The sequence below is a fragment of the Accipiter gentilis genome, chromosome 12 (genome assembly GCF_929443795.1).
Source record: "Accipiter gentilis chromosome 12, bAccGen1.1, whole genome shotgun sequence".
Lineage (NCBI taxonomy): Eukaryota > Metazoa > Chordata > Aves > Accipitriformes > Accipitridae > Astur > Astur gentilis.
The window spans coordinates 20,473,550-20,498,830 of NC_064891.1; the positions used below are offsets into that span (position 1 = coordinate 20,473,550).

At 41.0% G+C, this 25,281-nt stretch overlaps 1 protein-coding gene across 2 annotated transcripts in view; it reads right to left on the reverse strand.

The window, feature by feature from the left end:
- Positions 1-23,733, reverse strand: part of TBC1D9 (TBC1 domain family member 9) — a 54,994-nt gene extending 31,261 nt beyond the window's left edge. For both annotated transcript variants that reach the window (XM_049814689.1, XM_049814688.1), the window contains exons 1-3: positions 23,496-23,733; positions 7,668-7,778; positions 731-849 (exon numbers count right to left, since the gene is read on the reverse strand). In XM_049814689.1, coding sequence (XP_049670646.1) covers positions 731-849; positions 7,668-7,778; positions 23,496-23,622 — 357 coding nt within the window. In that variant the 5' untranslated portion in view covers positions 23,623-23,733. The remainder of the gene's footprint in view (positions 1-730; positions 850-7,667; positions 7,779-23,495) is intronic.
- Between the last annotated feature and the right edge of the window lie 1,548 nt (positions 23,734-25,281).

Here is a 25,281-nt window from a genome sequence, read left to right on the forward strand (position 1 = left end):
TACCCGATTCACTAGTAAAACACAAACAACTAGGGGATTCTTGAGACAGTTGACTTACTACATGAAACGTTAAAAGAGGAATGAGACAAAGCTAATGCTTAGAATACACACAAAGTACAGTAATTTTGTTTACAATCAATCGTTTACCACAATATTTATTTTTAGATGATTCTTAGAGTGGATAAAGTACTTTTTGCCAGTATAGCTACTATCTCTCCTACAAGGAGAAAAAGAAGTTCTGGTAAAACCAACAAAAACAAAACCGAAAACCAAACAAATAAAAAAACATAATAATCAATCAACCAGCAACCCTGAACACCTACATGAAGTGTAAATGCCAACACTACAGGATTTAACTACAGAAGAGGGTAAGGAGACATTATACGAGTGCATGAAAAAAAATTAAAGCTTTGCACTGGAAAAGCAGTTATATAGAAAACTGTCAAAGTTTAAAACAGAAGGAACAGTGCAATTAATTTTAGAACACAATGTTTGAGGCCCTGCCTATATATTTTTATATATATATTTTTAATCACACTGTTGTAGTTATGTGCGCTAATCCCAGTTTCCCTAATTTTTACACACATGTTGCTACTTAGAATCTGTTTTTCCTTCAAAAAGGCATAGCAGCCTGGGGACTACCAGGTCAAATTTATTTGGAATTCATGTCAGTTCTCCTTCCACAGTCACATTTACCATTAACAACAATTATAATGATATATTTAACTACCTGTATTTTTCCTCTGACAAATGTATTTATGTCATTCTCATTTTCAAAGATTGAAAGAGTTTGCAACAAATTCTGTTCAAGCCATTCCCAGTGTTCAGTGATTTCCTTCCTTGAGCAACCTGTATATAAAACAAACCCCAAGAAGTCACAAAATAAATAATTCACCAATGTCGTAATCATAAACAAAAGACTCTAATAAAACTCGCCAGTGACTGGAGATGCAATATTTCACCAGATACTGTGTCCCTGGAAATTCCAAAATTTTCTCCCATGGTCTTGAATTTCGTAATATATAGGTAGCAATCTTCAAGATTATTCTGTGAGAAGCACAAGCTACTTATGTCCATATCATGAGGAAAAAACCCCTACATTTAGAATTCTTACCACAATAACAACACCGAACTGCCCAACGTCACATTAAAGAGTTAGCAAAGGTATTACCTGCACCTGTCAGGAACTGACAAAACCCCCCAAGTTGTATATTCTATCATTGATTCCTAATTTTTCACCATTATATACATCTATAAATTATGAAATAATGATAAGATTTCAAGAGTAAAAGCCAAAAAGGATAATTTTCCTGAAAAGTCTATTACAATGTCTCTTCCTCAAAAGAACAGTGCTGAAAGACCTCTAAGAAAGCTGTGTCTTTTTAGGAAAAAGGGTTGTCAGAGGTGGTTTACTTTTAATGATGAAAGAATAAACTAAACATTGATGACCCTAGTTTGCTTAGGAGACCAAAAGGGGCCAAGTGAGATATCTTGATATTGAGGAATGAGCGTACATATAGCCTGTAAAGTAGTATGGAACATGGGTGAAAAAGCTTCTTGTATGAACTAGAGCTTATATATGTACATTTTTGCTTCTATTTTACTTGAGATGGATTGCAGTAAGTATAACTTCTATTTTGACCCCATTCTCAGTATCTTGCAGAATAAAGTTGTTGGTGCTTTTCAGGATCTCTCTGTGTCCACCCTGAAGGAAGAATAAATTCAAGCACTCACAAAAAAATTGTTCCCCCAAAAAAGGATGTTGAGGCAATTATGTCAAAACCAGGACTTTTAAGTAGTTTCAGAAAACAAACATTACATGTTCACATAGCAAGATCTGTACCTGAAGCTTGATTAAAAGTATCTCAATCCAGGTAGTAAAAAGCATCAATACTATATCATCTTTTTGTTCAAATCGCAGTTTTGGTTCATTTTACTCAGAACTAGCAAGTAAATATACCTACCTGTTAACTAATGCCTACAGAACCCAACAAAGTGAAGGGGCTTATGTGAAGCAACCATTAAAAAGAGGTTAAGTTATAACAAGCTGTTGCTAATAACTTCTTCAGCTTCACTACAGGCACAAATTGTCACGTCTCTGCATAAGTGTTTATATGGTTTGTAGAAGAACCCAATGCAACCATCTTGAATACATACCAAAAAATCGTTTTCCTTGTTGTTCAGCAACAAATGATGGGTAAAAATATTATTTCTACAGTATACAATCACAGCTTTACACAACTCCAATGAAAGCAACGGAATGCAACATTCTGTGCAACTTCCAGGGGAATTTCACAATTCTAGTTGTAATAGGGATACATAAATCATGTTGCAGAACAGCCTGCATAAGTAACCAACATTTCAGAAACACAAGTGATCGCCACTGCTGCTTTTCCTTAAAACTACTGGATGCAACCAGACCCTTCTGGAACTCAGGAGGTGGTCTGAAGACTAATTCATTTCTTCTTGGCTCTTACACTGCTGTAAAAAGCAGTGATGAAATACATAAGCTATGTATAAAAAAACTAGACTGTCATCAGAAAAAATCACTCATCTCTTGAAGAGCAGTTACAAGCAGTGCAGACATGCTATCATGATGAACTATTTCTTAAAGCTGTCTACTTCTTGTTTGTGGTTCATCAATTATTTTTCTTCACTTCTTATAAAACAGCTTTGGTTGATTATTCTCAACCTGTAACAACCCATCTTACTGTTTTCCATTGCTTTTTGTCTCCACTCTCTTACTGTTTACTCTCCCAGTCTCATTTACACCAGATCATGCAATTGGGCCAAAACCCACAACCCAGTTCTCATCAATTTATCATCACAGTCTAGATCTTTCTCTTTGCTTTGTTCACTCAGGATTAAAAAACAAAAAAAAAACAAAACCACTTTTGCTGCAACGTTTTAAACTACAAGTCTATTTTAACTTTGCTACTGGCAAGTCTTCACCTATCTTAGCATATTAGAAGCATTCACTATTTTGCCATCATTGGCCTTTTAGGTAAATTAAGCAATATCTCTAAATCTCAGGGAAGGCAAAAAAACATTAAACAGTTAAACCACTGCAGAGCCCTGGAATACAGAGCCCTCAAGACTGGCAGGAAATAAAAGGGAAAATAGCTACAAGGCATACATTAGGCTATTAATCACTTCCTTTCCCTCCTCTAAATGGTATGCTCAGCTTATGGCGTGCTCCATGGCTGAAATGGTGTAACGTTGGCCAGTATCCCTGGCAGACCGAGCTATTCTTGTCAATCTTCAGGGAGGAAACTAATAAGCGTGTTAAACAGAAGTTGGAGAGCTAAGGGAGGTCTAGACCTGAAGAGCTGGATGGAGGAAGGACACGTGTTGCTGCAGAGAGGATGAGAAGGGGCAATTGCCTGGCAAGTGGGGTGGAGCAACAGCATGGGAACATCTCTGGGTGTCACGGTTAGGCTTCTAGCATCTGGGTTGGTTCGTCCAAGGTAAGAGGTGAAGGTACGGAGGGAATGTGATCAAGTTCAAGACTGAGAAGAAAATTAACAAGTCATATAAACATGCTTTCAAACACACTCAGAAGTATAATCTCAGTATTGTTTCAGTTGGTGACTCAGGAATAGGAATGGCTTAACTTGAGACAGCTGATGAGGCTGTCATGTCCAGTCATCTCTTCCAATTAGATACCTACCCGAGATGCTTGTTAGTCAACCTGAACTGCTGCCATTAACAGAATGCACTGCAAGAGAAGCTGTAACACTCTAGGGAGCCTAAAATTGTTCTTGCCATTAATAGCAGGTTCAGGAGTGGACTAGCAAAACCTCAATTTGTGCAGAAAGGGAGAAGAAAATAGTTACGGCTGGTAAATTCAACAACACTCTTAACTAAAACTTGTAGGTTTGTTAACCAAAGCACACGGGCTTTTTTGAAAACCTTTTCCGAGGCACATAATAAAATTTCAAGGTTGGTGCTTTAAAATAATCTGTAATTAATTTTTTGCACATGTGAAATACAGATTTAGAAACAACTACGGAAATGCATATAATTACTGTTACCACAGAAAACCTACAGCAGTGGTCCTATACCTGAAAAACACAAAGCCATAGTAAGAGTGACTGAATTTATAGGTGGAGAAGATGTAAAAAGAGTTGTTCATTTCCAAACAGAGTTTACATATACCATAATTTTTCCCCGTAAATTGAGCACTAGCAGACTGGGGAGGGACACTGACAAGGGACACAGAAGGACTCTTAGAATATGCAAGGCTGATCATGTACGATATTTTGGATTTCTAGACCATTACAAAAAGTAATATGCTTAAAACTGTTCTTGAAAAGTTACCAATAACATCTTTCCAGTATAGTTCAATAGACAGGACTCTAACGTGTGACATCTTCAACACAACGCTGCACTGGAGAAAGTACTGTTAGCAAGCCTCCTTTACAGAGCTAAAAAGCCTCAGATCTACCAACTAGCATTCTTATACAGCCTAGATCAGTAGAGTTAATACCCAAGAAAATTCACATCCAAATTTAATTATAAGCAAATCTGGGGTCTAAACATAATTTAAGTAGTCATTTCAAAGCTAATAAAACCCCTTGGATTATTTTTTACCCTCGGAATAGTCTTGCACAGAACAAGACCAAACGTCATGCAGCATGAATGAACCAGGAAACAATCCAATTTCTTCTAGTCACTCTGTATAGCTACTTACTGAAGATCGAGATTATTGCTTTACAGAAGACAGAGGAAAATATGACAAATTCCTATAAAAATAAGAGATTACAAGTACCAAATAACTAGCAGTCTACCCCCAGGGAACAGGGAAGGACAGCTGTACAATGCAGGACAAATCAGAGTTGCATAGTTAAATGCAGCCAAATCCCTTAGTAACCTGTATAATGGTAACAACCCTCGATCAATTCAGAAGAATTGCTTTAGTTGCAAATTCATAGAATAACCACAGTGCAGAGCCTTAGGCAACACCGGGCTGCTCAGTTTCAAGGTTGCATAGATAAATAATTTGCTCTCTGTAAACTTTTACCTCCCTGTAAGAGCCACACTATCCCCACAGGTGACAAGACTAAGCTAGTGCAGTCTTATAATTTAACAAAAATAACTAAGCCAATCAATGAGCTAGATATTAGGAGACTAAAAATTCAAGAAACACTCCACAAAATGGAAGCACAGCTATATATATACATTGACTACTGTAGCAATTTCAACTAGGGTTAAGATTCATAACTGAAAAGCATGTTTATTGAAACTAGCTTAAATGTAAACAGAATACCGTATTTCTACATAAACCCTGCAATATCTGTCACAGAAGAGAAACAAAACCCTCACAGTTCAGCAGCAGCATAAATTTCTATATGTATGGTACATTTGTTTATTCTGGGGCCATAACTCATCTGCCTTCAATTTTATGCCCCTGGTTATCTGGGGACACACATTGTAGGTATAAAATTATAGTAATTATCTAGAGGTGTCATGCAAAAAACCTGCAAATGCACTTAAGGAAAAGTCACATGGCCTATTTCCAAAGTCTTAAAAATTCATTTCTGAATATATGTACAGTACGAATGTATTTGAAGAAACATTATTTTGTTGAGAGCTTTGCGATATGTTATTTTCTTTGGAAGGGAGTCTGCAAAAAGCAAGAAAATTTGTGTCCTCAGTTGCTCCCTTTCAAGTTTATGGGACAGAGGTGCTTAGTAATTGCTGAGCACTAACATTTGGATGAAGGGAAGAAGGGATTGTATGTGCACTTGCAACTACCTCTCCTTGTGCACAAATGGTGTAAATAAACATAATGACAAGTACTTTCACCCTTTTTTCTCATGACTGAGATCCATGGAAAGCTGACATGCAAGGTCCCATCACTTACAGTCACAGCAGAGTAGGTGACAGTATAAAGCAAGCAGTTAAATGAAGATTTGGAAGTGACCTTAATATCAACAATTTCATTAATATCTGTTTTTACTATTAGCTGTCACTAAAGGCAAATTACGTCATATGAATTTTTAAATCTTCAGTGAGTTGGTACTGATAGATGTAGGGGGAAAAACAGCTGTTTAAAACTGATTCCTTCTTTCAGGTCTGATACCATCAAAAGTAGCAAGAATACCTGTGCTAAGACAAGCTATTAAAAAACTTCCTGTTGGATTTAGAAGATGACACAGCTTTGATATCACCTTTGTCAGACACACAAATCGTATGCTCATAAGAATAGAGCCTGCTTTGAACTGCTAAAATTATTAGATATGGCAAACCTTCATACATTCTTCCTCCTCTTCCCTTCCCAAAAGAGGGGATTTGTCTGGAGGAGAAGTCATACAAATAATCTAAATGTCAAATTTTATTGGGAGAATGGGCACAGATGAGAGGGCACTGTTAGGTCAGAAGTAGTCTACAGCTTCATTAACTGATATTTTTGAATGTCAGGCAGCACAGGGGGTGCTTGAAGTTACCAATCTGTTAAAGAGATGACAGGCATGTATGTACTTCTCATTTGCCCTCTTTCTCAATTTTCTTTGCAATGAACAGAGTAGGGTTCTGGCTGCTCCCTAAAACAGTGTTTGAAACTCTAGAGCTAGAGGAGTTGCATTCAGAAGTTTCCATTTGCTAAGGACTGAAAAACAATATTATCAAACTGAGGATCTGACCTTACAAGCTTGGCCAACCAAAGCTATATAACCTCGACCTTCTGCATTCAGCTTCAGACACTATTTTCAGAGCCTGCAAACAGAACTAGAGACTAACTACATACTGCTTTATGCTACTTGCAATAGGTACTTGACCACAGAAATAAGCATTTAGTATTTAGAGGATCCGATGCATGCAAAGATCCTATTTAATGTACTAAAATATGAACTTCGTTGATTTCACTACTATGACAGGAGAAACAGTCTTACAGTTAGATCTGTCAAAGTTTGTGCCTTAAAGACCAAAACTCTTAAGAGTAGTTGCATCTATGCAAGAACATACTTCTGTATTTAACTCTAACCTAGCTACCACCTTGCTGATTTTTTAAGTACATCATATTTAGAAGGACAACACGCTGTCTGAAATAAACGTCCAGGAGGTGGGCATCCCTGGGATCTAGATGGTATTTATCCCGGAGGAGACTGAGGCCACTATCCAGGAAAATGCCATACTAATATTCAGTACACAGGTGAGAGCTGGGGTTGCACTATCTTCCCAGTTTCCATTTCAAGAGAAACCAGGTGCCCTGTCTGGGTAATTTGGGGGCTATAACCCAGGTAGTCCTCCTACAATACTCTTTAGAGATACCCCATCACCCAGGAATGCTGCAGTTTAGAAGTGCTGTAGGAGTGAGCCGTGGGTGTGGAGAAGAACATGCAAGGAAGAGGAATGGATACTAGGCTGCTTGTCTGGGAACATCTTTGGGAAATGAAGGGTGGGAAATAACAAACACTTCTGTCCCTGCTCCATGGCTGTTTCTGGTTTTAGTCAGTCATTGTGCATAACACACACACATATGCTGGCATTCAAGGTCTGAATATTAGAAGCTCTAGAGCTTCTTAGTTTAACCACTAGAGCAGGTTTTCATCCTGACCCATTTATTTGTCCTGAAATGACTGTGCTCAGCAAGCAGGATGCTCCATTAGTTATGTGGCACAGTATCCAGGAAGAATAAAAATCCACGTCAGTATGTTTGTCCTTACCACAGGCAATAGTCCAATAGACCAAGGAGTCTGGTGCTTGGTAGAGGATTCGATATGGTGCCACTCTGGCACTGGAGTCCAATACAACATCAAGAGTACCCACAAGGAGACCTATGGAACAGGAAATTCTGATGAATACACAGTGATGGATCATCCAAGATGTCACCAGAGGGGTGTCTGCAGCCCCCCACCCCCTTTCCATTTCACCCTCCACAGCAAAATGCAGATCTATATATTCATCCCCACACTTGTTGCCTCATGTTGTAAAGAGGGAAAGTGACTCAACTGGGAAAAACCTTCAGTTTCAACAAGACTTCAACTTTTAAACATACATCAATCCTAGCATAAAGGCAGATGAATTGAAGCAAAGCAGAAGGTAGCTGTTTTATAAACCATGTTTAAAAGTTATTTAGGTCTTTCCTGTGTTTCATATACTGTTGGAGCCCTGTGGAAAACAAAACAAAACAAACACAACAAAAAACTCGCCACCACAACACCAACCAAAAAACCCAGACAATACACCCCAGAAGGGTTCAAAACTCAAATGGCAGCTAGGAAAAACTAAGACTTCCAGCAAAAATAATTAAGCTACTTAATGGTCTGATTCTTTAGGTTAGAAAGGATCAAAATGCCTAACAGTCAAGCTGTTTTTCAGCTGAAAGGATACTGATGAAAGACAAAGCAATACTGTTTTCATGAAGTAGCTTTGAAAATTCTTTGCTACTGGGTGAGCCATCAACAGTTGCATACCAAATGCTACCAGTAATTCCTAACTATACTTCCACAAATTCTAGATCCTATTTTAATAAGAAATTACACACAAACCAAAACTCTAGCCTCCCAAAACCTTTCCCACAGGAAGCCCTATTTATTTTTACATGATGTAAGAATTTTCTCCCTTTTCACCTCCACAAAGAATTTTCACATCCCTGCAGAGATGTCAGATTTAAATTCTCATGTTTGAGTTCTCAGCAAATTCACATATTGAAAACAGATGGATGAACTTTCAAAGATATATTTTTTTTCTGCAAATATTTATTGGGGTAGAAATCAGGGGTTTTTTTGAACAGCTGAAAAACCCCACATGCGTCAAAAAAAACATTTTAAAACACTCCTGTTAAATTCCTCTTCTCCTTTCAAGTGGCTGTTTTCACATTTTACTGTCATAGTTTTATTAGTTCCTCCTTCTGCACTGTTGTGACTGGTACAGAAGAGTGCTTCCCTTGCTGCTGTTCTTTCAGATTTGCTTTATGCATCACAAAGATATAAAACCACTACCCATTTTCCATCTTAGTAGATCCCTTAAATCCAAACTGAAACTGATATTTGGAAATACCCCACTTATCAGTGGTTTTGTATTTCCCCATCCTATGGTTTTTATTTGTATTTTGTTTTATACAGATCTTCACAGGCCAGATCAAATGTAGTATCTTCTGGCCCGATGCATTAATATCCACCACTTTTTAATCAAAGAATTCTGAAATACATGAGAAACAAGTCTGAACACAACATCAGGTCATTAGTAAGCAGTGTTAGAGAGCTATGTGCTGCTTATAGGATATGAACACAAAATATTAATGTAAAATATCCCAATGTTCATTCGTCTAACTAGCTTTAGTTGTTCCTATTGCCATCTTAAACCTTATCTTTCATGTATTTTGATTACTGGTGTACACTGACAAGATGTCTCTGATCAATCCTCCACCAGCCATCTTCGATACGCCTTGGCTGCATTCAAACTCAGGAAGCTGAATTAGGTTATAATGTTTCTTTAAACTTTTTCTTCTGTTAAATATACTCTCCATTCTAGCTTCACAAAACCAGTATGGCCCTGGTCCAGAAAGCACACATGTGCTTCAAGCATGGGCAAAGATCCTCAAATACTTAAAGCTGCTAGTGAGCGTGAGTATTGCTCAACTGGAGTGCAGACCAAGCCAGACACCACACTATATTAATCATTTTGTTTGCTGCAACCAAAGCGCTTATGCCAAAGATTCTTCATGCTTTGCAGCGTCACATGTCTACTGACAGAACTAAATATGCAATAGGTAGGCATGATGTAATATCTAAATAAAGTTGTACAGTGGCCAAATGTAATCTTCTCTGAGGTACAGATACACTGTTAAATCCCTGTAATCTTTAAAAATATGCTTATTTCTTTCCTCCTGCTGTATTTCCAAATCTGTTGGTGTGTGGGTGGTCCTGCCAACAAATTCTGCCACTAGTTCTAGGAGGGTGCTGCAGATGTAAAAACTGGGATACACAGGTAAGGTCAGGGAGAGAGGACAAACCTACTGATTTGTGCAGCAACTTAAAGCTAAGAGGAGCTTCCCATCCTACCTCTTTCTCGCTGGCATATGGGAGATAGGAGAGGAACATCCCCGTGTCCCACCAAACAGAAACAATGTAACAGAGCAGTGTATTCAAGAAATAATAATAGTCAACAATAATAATATATAATAATATTCAATAAAAAACCCCAAACCAAATGAGACTAGCCAGCAGTGAAACAACAGATGGGAGGTAGGTAAGGAAAAGAAAAGGAAGAATACTTTCCACTGGTGCAGTAAGTGGGAGTTGCCCAGTGCCTTTTCAGGAATGGAAACAGGTTGTAGAAATATCCATGCAGTGAGGTAGAAGGAAGAAAATTTACAGAATTCCAGAAGACCCCAGAGAAATTCGAAGTCTAACTTACCAGGATAATTGCAACAGACAGTTTATCAGTAAAATTTTACTCATATCATGAAATAGCTGTTTTGATAGATGATACACATGATATTTAAAAAATATTTTATGTGTTCTTATATACATTAAAGTCAATTAATATTTACTCTTGCAATCATGCAACTACCCCTGATTGCTGTCCTTTAGGAACTATTCCATTTTGCATTGTAGGTCAGCATTCTTTTTTGGAGGTTGGGTGTTTGGTGGGGTTTTTTGTAATGCAGACATGTGATGCAACCAGAATGAAACCACAGCAGTTCAAACTGATAATCTCTCTGAGAAATTTCTAAATGAAGTCATCATAATAAAATTTAAAAAAACAACCCCCTTCCCCCCAAAACCCAATTTATTTTAATACTGTTCATTAATTCTTCATATAGTACCTTTTGAGACATGATTAAGAAATAAGTAACTGAAAGTTTCTATAGAAACAGAACAGGCAACAAAGAATCATATTCCTTAAACAGGTCCTTGGGCAAGAGCCAGTGAACTATCCAGGCATCAAAATCATGTGACTATACCAACTGCAAATTTTTTTCCCCACTATTTCATCAGGTTTCTGACTACATAGTGAAATAAGGGAAGGAATTGCCAATGTAAGAATACTAAATCTGCAAGCCCTTGTTCAAGTGAGCAGTTTTCATGAGCAAAGGTTTAAAGCATGCATTAGTTTGTGGGATTAGTGCCTGGCTAACCGAAGACAGCCCCAATCCTGAAAGCACTCAAGCACAAGTAACTTTATATCGAGGAACAGTCCCATCAGACACACATGCCAAAAGTCTAGAGCAACCACACTTATATATGGGGGCAGGAGGGAAAAAGGAAGGTATAATGCCTTCATTTTTTGGGATATAACTTTATTGAAAAAGTCAGCTTCCTCTTTTGCAAACTTGAATTCTAAAGCAAAGGTCCAGAAAATGGTTCAGTATTTTCTTTCTTTTCTGTAAAATAGAGGTATTAGCAGAGGAAAAGCAGTGAAATGTAGTATCTGAAACCAGGGATTATAAAGCCACAACTGGCTAGGGGGCCTAAGCAATTGCTCTTGAATCATGTTAGTGGAAGGGCATACAATGCACTAGAGGGTATTACTGGAAAGGGGTTCAGTTACCTGATGCAATTTATGCTGAAGGAAGAAATCATACTACATTTTATTTATCCGACCACTGTGCCTCACATTTAGTCATAAGCTGGAGGCGAAGCCTATAACCGTTGCAGAAAGTATACAGATTAGTTGTGTGTATTCATGCATTAGATTATGATGTACTGTACTTGTATCCTTATACTAGCAACCCATTTTCAAACTGTTTTTTGCTAGAAGGGATTGATTATGACCACATGAACCCTGACCTCCTGCATAACACAGACCTCCTTTAAGCCAAATTATTTCTATCTGACCAAAGGATATTTTCCAGAAAGGTAGGTCATCTTGGAAAACTAAGCCAATTGATCCAGCCAGTTAAGACTCTTCCAAGCATCACTGCACTCTGCTCTTTGGACACCAGCATGCCAAATGGCTTACAGTCCAGACTGATTACAAATGGCCCACAAATGGTAATGAAATCAAGGGATGACCTGCAGTAGAATCAACTTGGTATATTGTAAGTTACTACTATTGAAAACACACACACTTTAGAGTATAGGGAGTCAAATACCTGTAATAAGTCACACTGTTTTCAGCTGTTTGTATATTCCTGGCACAGATCTTTGCTGCAGGAATATTTCAACCTCTTTCTTCTCTTTCTTTTGAAACATAACTACTGATTATTCTTTTATCTTTCATAAGAATTTACAAGTTTCTTTGCAAAACACCAGTTACTGGTGTTTTTAAAGGGAAAACAAGTTTATGCACCTTATGCATGAACAATCTTTTCTATTGCAAAATTATTTTCTTACTGAGAAACAATAACCCTCTTTCACAAAAAGTCATGCTTTGATTTAAATAAAGCACACACAAAGATCAAGTAGTCTTTATCACTTTTCTACAGTCCCCCTGACAGCAATCTTATGATTATGTTTGTGAGCCTGTGGTGTTTTATCTGCTAAAATACAGAAGGTTCTAAAAACTACACTGGATTACATATTCAAGAGTGAAGACCTGGATTATATATTAACTCTAGTGGACCTTACTAAAACACGGAAGACAATTTATTTACTGTTTATGTACAATAATAAATAATGACACTCCCGACCTTAAAAATGACCAGCAGCCACGGCTTTGTTGCATGGCAAACACTATCAGAAAGCTCGGGACAATATCAGACAGTGACACTTCCCATCCAGCTTTAAGCATGCAGTCCTCAGACTCAAGGTGCTTTCAGCACACACCAGTGTCCTGTGATAAATCCATTCTTCGGTGTCACAGGCAACTTGCATCAAACCTTGCCTAGAGCTGGAAGGAGATCACTCCGCAGTTGGTGCCTCTGTTGTCCCTGATACCACCACCCAGGGACACCCTCCCCTCCTCCAGTTTGCCAGACAGCAAGCATGTGTTATTCACCTGGGTCCTGAGAGCTGAGCCCTGCCCTGCCACATCCTTCTCCAAGCTCTACACTAATATTATCTACAGCCTGACAGACTGTCAAGACACCTTCTGTTAAGAGATTTTTATCTTAAAAATGCCTAAACAAACAGCATACAACTTTTTAACACATAAAGCAAATACAGAAGTATGTCCTATGAAAGAGACAAGATTTAATACAGGTCAGACTGTGACTCTTGGAGTCGTGCTCATGAGCCACCACTCAAATAGTCCCATGGATGTCAGCAGCCTATTTGTGTATGAGCTCAACGCTGCAACTAGGAAAACTTGCAATGTCACACGTGTCATTAGTAAGAATTTTTAAAAACAGGCATCATGACATTCCAACACTGAATGAAACACACACTGCTTAAACTGTTCCCAATATTTAAAGTGTGCTGATGACCCCTTCTCTTTCCACTAAAGTAAGATGGACACATAATGAGCTCTGGTCATAAACCTGAAACATCCAAGGGACCTATTTGGATTGTAGATGTCAGCTGATTTCTGAGAAAGCCTCAATCAATAGGCTTGGCTTAAGTTACATTTGCACCCTGAGCATTCTGTTTTATATTGATTTCATGGACAATGAATAAACTCTTCCTAAAGCTTAAATATTAATTCCTGGACTATAAAAACAATAACTCATAACAACACATAGCTAAAATATACAGCACAAGCTATTGTTTTTCCTAGTAACTGTAATTAATCATTACTCTTCCCTTCTTTCTCAAGGTAGACCATGTGTTTATGTGATTAGCGCTCTCATTTGTTATTACAGGATGAGGTCATCCAACTACTTGTCTGTCAAAACTCAACCTAGAGCAACAATGTGAACTGCATGCGTAATACTATAGACAAATCCTTTTAAAGGGGAGGGTCTATTCTACTCGATTCCATTTCATGGGAGACCCTAAATGAATAGTGAATATTATACACCACTCAAAAAATGATTACAGTGTTAAACTTCCAATCCTGGTAACGTTACCCACAAAAGTATGAAAATAACCTCTTCATTGTGAGCACCACCCTTGGAACTTTATGAAAGGTTATACAGTTTTGTTTTATAGGTGTTCATTCATCTAAATGGAAGCAAAATAACCTCTAAATACTTATATGATAACTGTCTTCCCATGTGGGTTATATAGCATTGGGTTATATGGACATGTAATGTGATATCAAGAAAAACAAATTCTTCCTCTGAAATTTAAGGCCTAAGATTTATTAAGTCTCCCCCAATGCCTGCCTTTGTTGCTCTCTCCTTCTACCAATGCGGTTTTATAGAGCACCAGTTTGCCCAGCCACCATTTCCTTCGAACACAAGTTTCCAAACACGTTCAGTGAAACTGACTTTGAGGAAGTACTGTCACACTACTGACTAGCAGCAAAAACAGTATTTGCTTTTTTTGTCTTCAGGCTGATAAACACAAATGAGAGAAGATTGAAAACCTAACCACCAGTCTTTAAAAAAAAAAAGCTCAGGAAGGGCCAATGTAATGATCTGGCTTGATTACTGCAGGATAAAGCAGTAACAAAGGACAAAGATTTCATTCGCCCTTCAAGTTTAACAGTTGTGATTGAATTAGATTATCTTCCAAATATCTTAATTTCAAATCAATCAGCAATTGAATGCCTACCATAGTACTTGTCAAGGTGTCCAAACAACTCATGACTATCCCTGTAAAAACCTGCATCTTAAGTTGAACCTGAATCTGACTACATTTAGACTTTCAGCTTTTAGAGCTTTTTGTAACTTCGCTAAGCTGAAGGGCCCTAATCATTGTAAGATGTAACTGCATTTGTCAGTATCATCAGCTAAGCAACATTTAAAATATTTTAGGTTTATAAAACTTTGCTGTTTTTCTCTTCAACAGAGGAAACCAGAACATGCATTACAATGTGTATCTATCACTACATATGGAGACACACACACACAGCAAAAGAATTGCTTTTATTTCCACTGAGGCCCAGTTTGCAGATGCAGAAACTCACACAGTAATACCTCCAAACAATAAGTTCTCAGAAACAAACCCGTTAGACTTGACCTGAAACAAAAACCTAGCAGAGGTAGGAAAAGGCTGAGTGGAGAGATGAGCACTGACAGGACATGCTAGACAGTTACAGGTATGCGAAGGCTTACAACACAGAGGAAATCGATATTTAGACAAAACCCCAAACAAATAATCTCACACACCTGAAGAAAATAAATTTTATACCACCTGTCAATCACACCAGACTATACGAAATGATGGAGAAACAGTGAGAAGAATACAGGTGGAGTTAACAAATGCCTTCAAGGTACGATATAAATATTTACTCCTAAGTTTGTAAAAAAAAAAAAACCACCACAACAAAAAAAACACGCTTAGGAAAAGCATGATCAAGTACAATTGACCAAAACAACAGGGAAGTCACTGAATATCACTCAAAACTAATTCTTTTCAAGTATCTCATTTTCTGAGTAGCATAAGCAAATTAAAGAGATTTCATCCAAGAGCAAAATTTAAATCAACTACACCTGCACCAACATAAGATTCAGATAAACTATATAAGATTAAAGAACAAATCAAGTAAGTATGAGCAATTGAAAAAACCAAACCAAAACTGACAACCGCCACCACTAAACTAAGAAAAACAATTGTAAACTGAATCTAGCCAACAAAATCAATGATACAAATCGAGAACTGAAGTACGCACAGTAAACTCAGCTTGAACTAAGGAACACGTTGAAACAGAGAATAGTTAAATACAAGCTAAATCTGAAGAAAAGTGATAGTTTTGGAAAAAAATTATCCAAATTCTAACTGTTCTGACTAAATACCTGCAGATAGATCAGATTTCAATAAATTATCAAAGCACTTTACCAGGGAAAGGAATGATGCTGAACAGAAAATCCCAAGAACTCTGGCTAATAAAATACTGGAAAACACAGAGGGGAAGCACAAGACAGGACTGTGAAGAAAGAACCAAAACCACATTAAGAACTTACTAACTGAAACTAAGACTGCTGCTGTAATAGTTATTCACACCCCCCTATCTGGAAACTTCAGAAAAAAAGAAAAAAAAAAAAAAAGAACAATCAGAAATCAGGCGAAAATACAGCCTTTCTTTTGAAAAGAAAACAAATAGAAAGATTTTGAAGAAGTCCTCCAGAACCTAACTAAGCCCACCTCGGCACCAGATTTAAAGGCAAAATGCAAATATAGATTACTGAATATCAACATTGATCAGACATCAGAAGCTGGATTAGTGATCAAAGAGCTAGAGAAAAGCAAGATTTCAGTCAAATGCTTATAGCCTTTTATACACCTTGTATTGTCATACTTTAGCAAAGGCAGTGGCAGCAACAATCTCTATTACAAGAAGCCGCCACACACTATGATACTATGAAGGATAAAAAAAAGTAGAGGTTGCAAATCTTAGGGAAGAACAGAGAAAGCTGAATGGATTCTGCCTATACCAAATATTTACAAGAACAATCATATGAGAATACATACATTTTAATTAACTTTCAAAAGCATTTGAGAGTATATACCAGTGTACCTTGTGGAACCTTTTTTAATTCTACAGAACTCTAACGGAAACTGTCAAGAGCCCAAACCTCTTGAAATATGATATATTCTTACAAGGATGCATAACTGGACAGTGGAGTGATGGAAATATGGAAACTGATGGGAAGAAGTGCTACTTTCTCTATACCTCTCAGTGTGGAACCAGAGAGTAATACCAAAAACCTTGTAAGCGATACAAACTCCAGTATAATGGAGAAAATTACTAAGAGGCCTAGACATTTATGGCTTACTATATTGTGATCCTGTGTGACATTGCCAACAGGGTTTCATACAAACAGAGATCTCAGGAGAAATACCAGGCCATCCTTGAATCCACATTTCAAGCAATAACATTATATCAGAAGGCAAAATGGCAAATGACAGCTCAGAGGCCTTGACGGGTCACTCTACTCAAAGTGTAAAAGATGAAGTATCATCAAAGAAAGTCTTTGACCAAGAAGATTTACAGTACAGAAACAAGAGCTACACCAAGCAACATCTCAGGCACTGTATCTGTGCAAACAGTGCATTGCCAGTAAGAACCGGAGATCAACAGAAGCATTACACAGGAAATGAGACACCTTCCAATTAAGCACCCATGAAAGCATCTGGGAATTCAACAGCAAGACTGGTGAGTCAATCTGGAAAATCAAACAGCAGTTCAACCCTAGACATCTGCATGTCCTCTTGAAGTGGAAATCTACTGGTGCGAAGAAGCAAGCACACACAGAGCAGATCCTAATGAGAAGCTCAGCAGCATCAGAGCAGATTTGGTGTAACACCAAATGACGGAGCGGAGTAGAAGAGATGAGTTTCCACCCCATGAGCCAAAATAAACATGGAAAGCTGATGGACAGGCTGACCACTCATGTCAGTTATGCTAATTGCATGCATTTTGATAAATGTTGTATTTCAAGTATCAGAAAGCACATGCTTTCTACTCAAGCGTACCAAGTTTGACACGTAAAATCCTAACTGCTTGAGTCAACAAGGACAGAAAGTGTCAAGTTTGTTAAAGCATGTACCATCCTTTCGCCAGGCAGACGATATACCAGCCAAAACCTTTTCTAAAGGTTACATATAAACAGGTTTTCAAAAACCAGCTTCCTCAACCCTCTGAATTGAGTCATTGAAAGCAAGATAGAATCTTACCTCCAAATTTGAGCTACTAATTGTGTTGTCCAGCAAGGCTGCAGAAAAGTGTTGTTAGAACACTGTCACAGTATTAAAAATAATATTAGATTTGACATTGAAGGCTTGCATAAGCCAGCTGAGCTCAGAATCTCTCCCTTCTGCCTTTCCAACGTGGAAATTACATGATAACCCTGTCTGCAAAAATATCTGGGGAGAAAGATAGTACTTCATCAATTTCTTTTATCACCAGAAGTCAGCAAATTTCCATCTGCTTTCTTCTGCTTAAGCATTTGAATTATCTTTGGCAACATCTCATGGACTTACAAACTTGCATTGCATCTCTCACACATGCACTGTCCCAGCTGTAAGCAAAAATACCCTATCTGCAAAATAATTCACTCCTAAAACCAGTTCTTGCAAGCTAAGAACAATCTATTTGCCCTGGGACTCAAAGAGATCTTACAACAATATTATAAACAAAATTACATAGAATTTCATCTCCACGCACAAAAGCACACACACAAAAGAAGCACAGCAGTCACAAGATAAAGGTACCACACCCTCAATCTCTCCTCCTATAAGCTGCAAATGAATACATTGCTCTGTCATCAACTATTAGCCGCACTAATTCCTTGCAATATTGTTTCCAAATAAGAGTTTGGCAAGCACTACCACACTGTAGCAGAAAGCAGTTAGGGACATTTTTTAACCTATTTGTTGCATCAGAATGCAAGATGTACTTAAGAACCCAAAACCATGAGCCTTTTAGTTATTTATAAACTTTATGACCTGTTCAAGATCTTTACCTCCATGAAAGTAATATGGTCATTCAGGGCACAGTGCCCAAATGATGAGAAAGATCTGGGTTCACATTCTCTCCAGATGCCTCTGCTTCAGCTGATGCAGGTTGCTGTCTAACACACTGGATCCCTCTGGAGAAGGAAGTATTTCATACAGGCCAAACTACCAGGCTGCCCGGGGAAGGGAGCTGACAAGCAGGAAGCAGAATAGGTACCGAGAGAGGGTTAAAAACCATCTGCACCTTTGAGAAAACTAATAAGAGGAAAGAGAAGACTTTTTCCACTGCTGGTGAACAAAAGGAAGATGAAACCCTTGAGTCAGGGTCACACAGAAGCAAAATACAGGCACGGCATTATGTGCAAGGCATGAAACAATTGCATTACGGAGAAAGGTCATCAACCATCAAATACTTTTAAAGCAGAAAAGTGCATTTTCTGGTCTTGTCCTGGAAGATTAATGCAGTGATGCAAGATAATGCGGGTTTGCAGAACAGCTATGAAAGTCCAATTTAAAATCCAGTTTACAAGTCTTCCCCATTTTTCCTTTGTTAAAAAGGAAAACAAAACCCAAACAACCCTTCAATTAAGGTACGCTTCCAAAGGAGAGTCGCATTGATGTGACTGGTACTGACATAGACACAACCATTTAAAAGAGTCTAGGTCTTAACTCAGTATAAAAATGGATCTGCATGGCTTAGTAGAAGCTGTATCTCTTAAGTAAGCTATTAATCAGATACATTTTTGTCCTGGTTTTGGCTGGGATAGAGTTAATTTTCTTTCTAGAAGCTGGCATAGTGTTACGTTTTAGGTTCAGTATAAGAATAATATTGATAACACACTGATGTTTTTAGTTGTTGCTAAGAAGTGTTTATACTAAGGTGAGGATTTTTCAGCTTCTCATGCCCAGCCAGCAAGAAGGCTAGAGGGGCAGAAGAAGTTCGGAGGGGACACAGCCAGGACAGCTGACCCAAAATGGCCAAAGGGGTATTCCATACCATGTGACACCATGCCCAGTATATAAACTGGGAGGAGTTGGTCTGGGGGGGATCACTGCTTGGGAACTAACTGGGCATCGGTCAGCGAGTGGTGAGCAATTGCATTGTGCATCACTTGTTTTGTATATTCAAATTGTTTTATTATTATTGTCGTTGTATTAGTTATTATAATTATTATTTTCTTCCTTTCTGTTCTATTCAACTGTTCTTATCTCAACCCACAAGTTTTACTTTTTTCTTCCCGATTCTCTCCCCCATCTCACCAGGTGGGGGAGAAGTGAATGAGCACCTGCATGGTGCTTACTTGCTGGCAGGGGTTAAACCATGACAATTTTGTTAGCAGAGATGACTTCTAGGGACTCACTGATCAGACACTGCCCTAACACATAAGATGATCATCACGCTTCTAACTTGCTACAACCCAATATTAAAATAAGCGCAGAAAATATCTCCCATGTCCAAACAAGTATTTAAATAAAAGGGCTTTCTCTGTTCAACTAAGCTACATAAATCGAGGCCAAGAAGAGAGAATCAGTGCAGAAAGGGCTTATTTTTCACACCTTCTGCCAAAGTGACTGATACTCCTTTTCATGCAAAGGGTTGCTGCACTCAGAGCGGATCCAGGAGAACAGGTAACACGAGTTACTCTTCTGCTTCAACATAAAGCCACCAAGAATCACTTTCACCCACCCCCAAGGCTAGATAAACTAGTTTTTAGACTGAGACATGTTGAAAGACCTAAAAGGTTGGGTCTTCTGGACTTTGCTTTGGTGATGGCAACCTCCATCCACAGGATGGTAGTAAGTGATGGAGGACAAGTAACATGGAGAACCTGGCAGCCACTTTGAGGGTCATCATCAGCCTTCAGACACATTTTCACAGCCACAGCATCCAGCCACAGTGCTGTCTGAAGACGTCTGTCCCCAGCCTTCCCCCCTCATTCCCCATTCAGCCACGGGAAAGCATTCACTCTCTTCCTTCAGCCATGCCAACACAACTGCATTACAGTGTGGCCCCAACTCAAGTTCTTTGAAGTCTGACATATTCGCAGAGGGAGAAAAGGGCATTAGACTTAACCCTGATCAGTTTGCTGACTGGTTAGTTTCACAGCACAACTAGATTCGAGGGCAATGCCAGAGAATCAATGCTACTCATTGTCCAACCACTGCTTAAGTTACATCATGAAGCCATCTCATGTCATCAGACCCACAGTCTCATCAATTTGAAAGTCAATTGTCATTCTACAATTTAAGACAAATGACTTCAAGAGTCAATAACAAGGGAGTACAAGTCAGCAGAAGTTAGATGACAAAAAAGCGACAGCTGTATTTACATCCTCTATTGCACATATAAATTCAGACCACTCCCACCACAGTGAAAAATCTTGCATACAGTATTTCTAGTCAACTTCAAGGACACATAATCTGGTTTCCCACAGAGCAAGCAGGCCAAATTCTATACCACATTGATGGGTGAGTAACTTTTTAGATTATATCTGAGCAAATTTCAGCATTATGTCACTACAGGAAGGTCAATTAAGGGGAAAAAAAACCCCAAACCAACACAAACCAAAACCCCCAAACCCACAACAGGTTCTTTTTTTCTGTTTCTTTACTTTTGACCAGATAACCTCTACCTCCATCACGAGAGCTGGATCGTTATCATCTACAGAACTTCCACAGTGTCATCCTAAATGCTATCACTATTGCAAACAATGTACCCTGTTGAATGTTTCAGCCGATTTATTTATTCTGAACTCTCAGGATCAGCTAGGTCCCTCAATACCTTGCTTTTAACCAGTCTTACCTACCAAGAACAATCCATTAGCTTCCTTCACTTGCCTCGGTCCTCAATGTTATAACAATTGGTGTAAAATTCCAGTATTTCCATGAAAAACAAATAATCGTAAGTTCCACTTATTACTGTGCCTAGCAAGCTGGGAGTGGCCTGGACACTCTACGTCCCTTCCTTTCTTCCTCTCCCACCTTTTGTTGACCACTGTGTCAAAAACCCATGTGCTAAAATGGCAAGGTCTGACATGTTCCCATACAGACCTTTAAATACTGCCAGCACTAATAACTTTCTGCATGCTAGTAATGGGTGTTTGTTTAGTTATGGTTCTGGCAACATATTGAAAAAAGCTACAGCTTTTTTCCCAGCCCTTCCCCATACAAACAAACAAAACCCCTAGAAATTTTTTAGCTACTTGTTGCTACTACCTCAATGCCACAGCAGCTGCAATTCCAGACAAAGCACAGACACTAATAAAAGCTACAGGGAAAGCAGTTTTCAAAATACACATGGAACTTTTGCATTCTAAATCATATTCACTATACAGACTGCATTCACATTCTAAAATAATGGAAACAGTGCACAGAAACTTAAATTCCAAGGGGGTGAAAAAATGTAGAAACAAAGAACTATTTCTGTATCCTGAACTCCTACCAAATGCTGCTGGTTTATCTGATCTTCACAAAAAAAGGGGTGCACATTTATGAATCCTACTCCCACTCAAGGACTAAATCTTCAAAAGTGATCTCTCCAACCATACAGTGGTACCATCAGACTATCATACATACAACTGCAAGAAGGCTTAGATATACATGCATTGTGCAAACAGGTTGAAGAGAAAACCTCAAATTCTCAAAATGTTTTCCCAGTAACTAAGAAATGTTTTGAAAATTGACTGGGTATCTCAAACGATCTCTAGTTCAAAGATAACAAAGTCAGAAAGGTACAAGAATGCCTTATCAGACCACTTACAGTAAGAGAGAGGAAGAAATCCTTAAGAGGCCAGGAGGTAATCCATGAAAGGAGAGCCTGCAAAGAACTTCTCAGTAAATACAGCAGGGGTGAACTTTTGAGGCAAGACATGCTTTTTATGTATTTGCCGATACTGTCCATAATTTGAAAGACTGAAAAAAAAAATAGTAGAAAAGAAAATCTACAGTCAATGTGGACTAGCTGCTGGTCACTTTCCACGCAAGAATGAGGTGGTTTGTCAACATACAACACTGAAGAAGACTGAAGATCTCAAGAGCCTACACGAAAACACACTTTATAGTGTTAGTTTAGATAACGAATTAGTTAGTTTAGATTATAAGTTGTTTACAAGTCCAAAGAGCATTCAAAGGCTGAAGAAACACTTAACCTCCTGGTAAATACGCACAGGACCCTGAACCACACAGAGATGTAGTCCATATGTTTATTTTGATTAGCCTGAAGAACTAGTTGCAATGCAAGTGGGTAAGGAAGAAACCACAGCTTTTCAGAGAACGAGTTTGACTGTTTTCTGCCAATTCAAGAAGGACTGGTGGTAACACCATCGGGTTCCACATCTCCAATTTCATAGAAATGCATATACGTTGCCTAAAAATGATGAAAGGTCTCAACAAATATACATGCGCCGTATTACGGCGACCAAGAAGCGCACGACCCAAACATCTACAAAAGTGTCTCCAGTTGCCAGCTGCCGAAAACAAAGCATTCAGGGAACACGCTTTACAAGGACATCCCGAAGAATACGGAGAAGCCGAAGCACATCCGTTCTCACAGTACGTGTGTGCGAATTACAACTTGGGTCTTATTTTAAACGACGTGTGTTAGAGGATTCAAAACGGAAATCCTCCGAGAACCGGGGCGAGTCACACACCCTGATGCACGAAGGCGTCGGGCACCGGCGATCACCCGCACAAAGCTTCACAGCGCGTAAATCCTCAGGGAAACCTTACCGTATTCCACACAGCCAAGCAGCCGAAGGCGCCCGAGGCCCCCGCCGCCTCACAGCGCCCTGTGAGGCGCCAGCCGCCGCTGCCCCGGACCGCGGCGGGGACGCCGCCTCCCCCCCCTCCCCCCCCGGCACCGGGCCGGGGGGCCCGGTCCCGGCCCCGCACCGCCCGGGAAGGCGGCCAGGAGCGGCGAGGGTCCCCCGCGGCCACGCCTCGCCCCACGGCGGCTGCGCCGGTGTCGCTCCCCGAGGGCCGTTATCCCGCCCGGCGGGGACCCACCGCCAGCCCGGGGGGGCCGCTGAGGGAGTGGGCGCGAAACGCTGCCCCGCCCTACCTCCCCCCCCCCCCCCCCGGGACCCCGGCGGCCGCCGCCCTTACCCGCCAGTCCCCCGCCGCCGCCATCGCCTCCGTGCCCCTTCCTCCTCTGGAGGATGAAGTAGGGGTTGGCCCGCTCCGTCACCCACAGGGCGTTCGCCAGCAGCACCTCCTCGGGGTTCACCCACATGCTCCCAGCGCAGACAAAGGCCGGCCCGACCGGCTGCCTGCCTGCGGGGCGCGGTGACTCACGCACGCACCGGCCGCATCAGACTCCACCGTGTCCGGCCGCCGCGGCGGCGGCAGCAGCGGACGGCGCAGCTCCGCGGGCACCGGCGGCGGGCACAGGGCGGAGGGGCGGCAGCCTCATGCCACACGCACCACCACCCCCCCCCCCCACGCGGCTCCCACCGCCTACCCGCCCACGGCCGGGCGCGGAGGGGCGGCCGCAGCGGGCGGCAGCGGCCCCGGCAGCACCCGCCGCAGCGCCGAGGGCAGCGGTGACATCAGCGGCACGAGCTCGCCGCGCGCTCGCCGCGCCCGCACAAAAGCCGGCGGAGAGCCGCCGGGTGCCCGCGCCCCGCGCGCCGCCGCTCGCGCTGCCTGTAGGGTTTACGGGGGGGGGGAGGGAAGAGGGGAGGGGTGGAGCGGAGCGGAGCGCGCTCCGCGCTCCCCGCACCTGCGCGCACGGTTGGGGCGGGGCCGCCGCGCGCCAGGAGTCGGCGGGGGGGGGCGGGGCTGCGGCGCGCGCCGCCGGTGCCTCCTCAGAGCGGCCGTTGGTTTCCTCAGGGCGGCCGCGGAACGGGCGGTCATACCTGCGGGTGGCGGGGCCACGGCCGCCCCGCGTCCCCGTCCTTCCCCCCCCCCCCCCCCCGCCACTCCCATGCCTCCGGGGGCCGGAGGGGCTTTGCCTCTTCATCAGCCATCGCTGGCTAGCGGTCCGTCCCCGGTATTGATCTGCAGGGTGACCGGGGAGGAGGTAGCTGCCTCCTCCCCTTTTTTAACCGCCTGCCTTGAAAGATGGGGCCTTCTCACCCCGTGGCTCAGAGGGGGTTTGCGAAACGGAGTGCTGGAAGGAAGAGAGGGCTCTGGCCTCGACTTTGAAGGAAGCCGTCCACAGGAGGCAGGGGGGGACTGGCCTCTTGCCGCAGCCCCTTTTGAGGTACCCCTTCTCTGCCGTGCCCCAGGCCGCGTTTGAAGTTCACTTCTGCGGCTGAGGACCACGCCGTGCCTGCTGCCTAAGACTGGGGGGAATTTTTGAGGGCCTGAAGAAAATGCCCTGAAAAAAACCCTATATTTGTGAAGTATGTGGGTATACCCACACTCAGAGTGTATAAGTGGGATATATAGGTAACATACGTTTTGTACCCTTGCCTCTTTGAAAGACTGTTTCATTTCCAAGTTGTCAGGAAACGAGTGGACTCGCTGGCCTCCCTTTAATCAGAAAACTCTTACCATCCGTGCAGATACTTATCTTTGGTTTATTAAAGGTGTTGAGAAAAGTAAATTAAATCCCAAAGAAAACAGCAAAACCATGTTCCAAGCAGCAGCTTTTCATACACAGGCTGTAGCTTTACAGTAGAGTTTAGCCTTTCATCAGCTGGTGCTGGCATGGAGCTGGGACTCGGCACTCATCACGCGGAGGCGGACACACGGTCATGGGAGAAGTGACTCTTCATCTGAGGTAGCGGTCATGCGGCTGTTACTGTGTAGGTAAAAAGTTCAGGAGAGGGAGGTGACCGTCTCTGATGAACGCTTACAAATTGACAGTACTGCTCTCAGTCCCACTGCACTGTGGGGAACTTTCGTCATTGCCACTAAGGTGGGCGACTGCTACCTGCATGGGAAT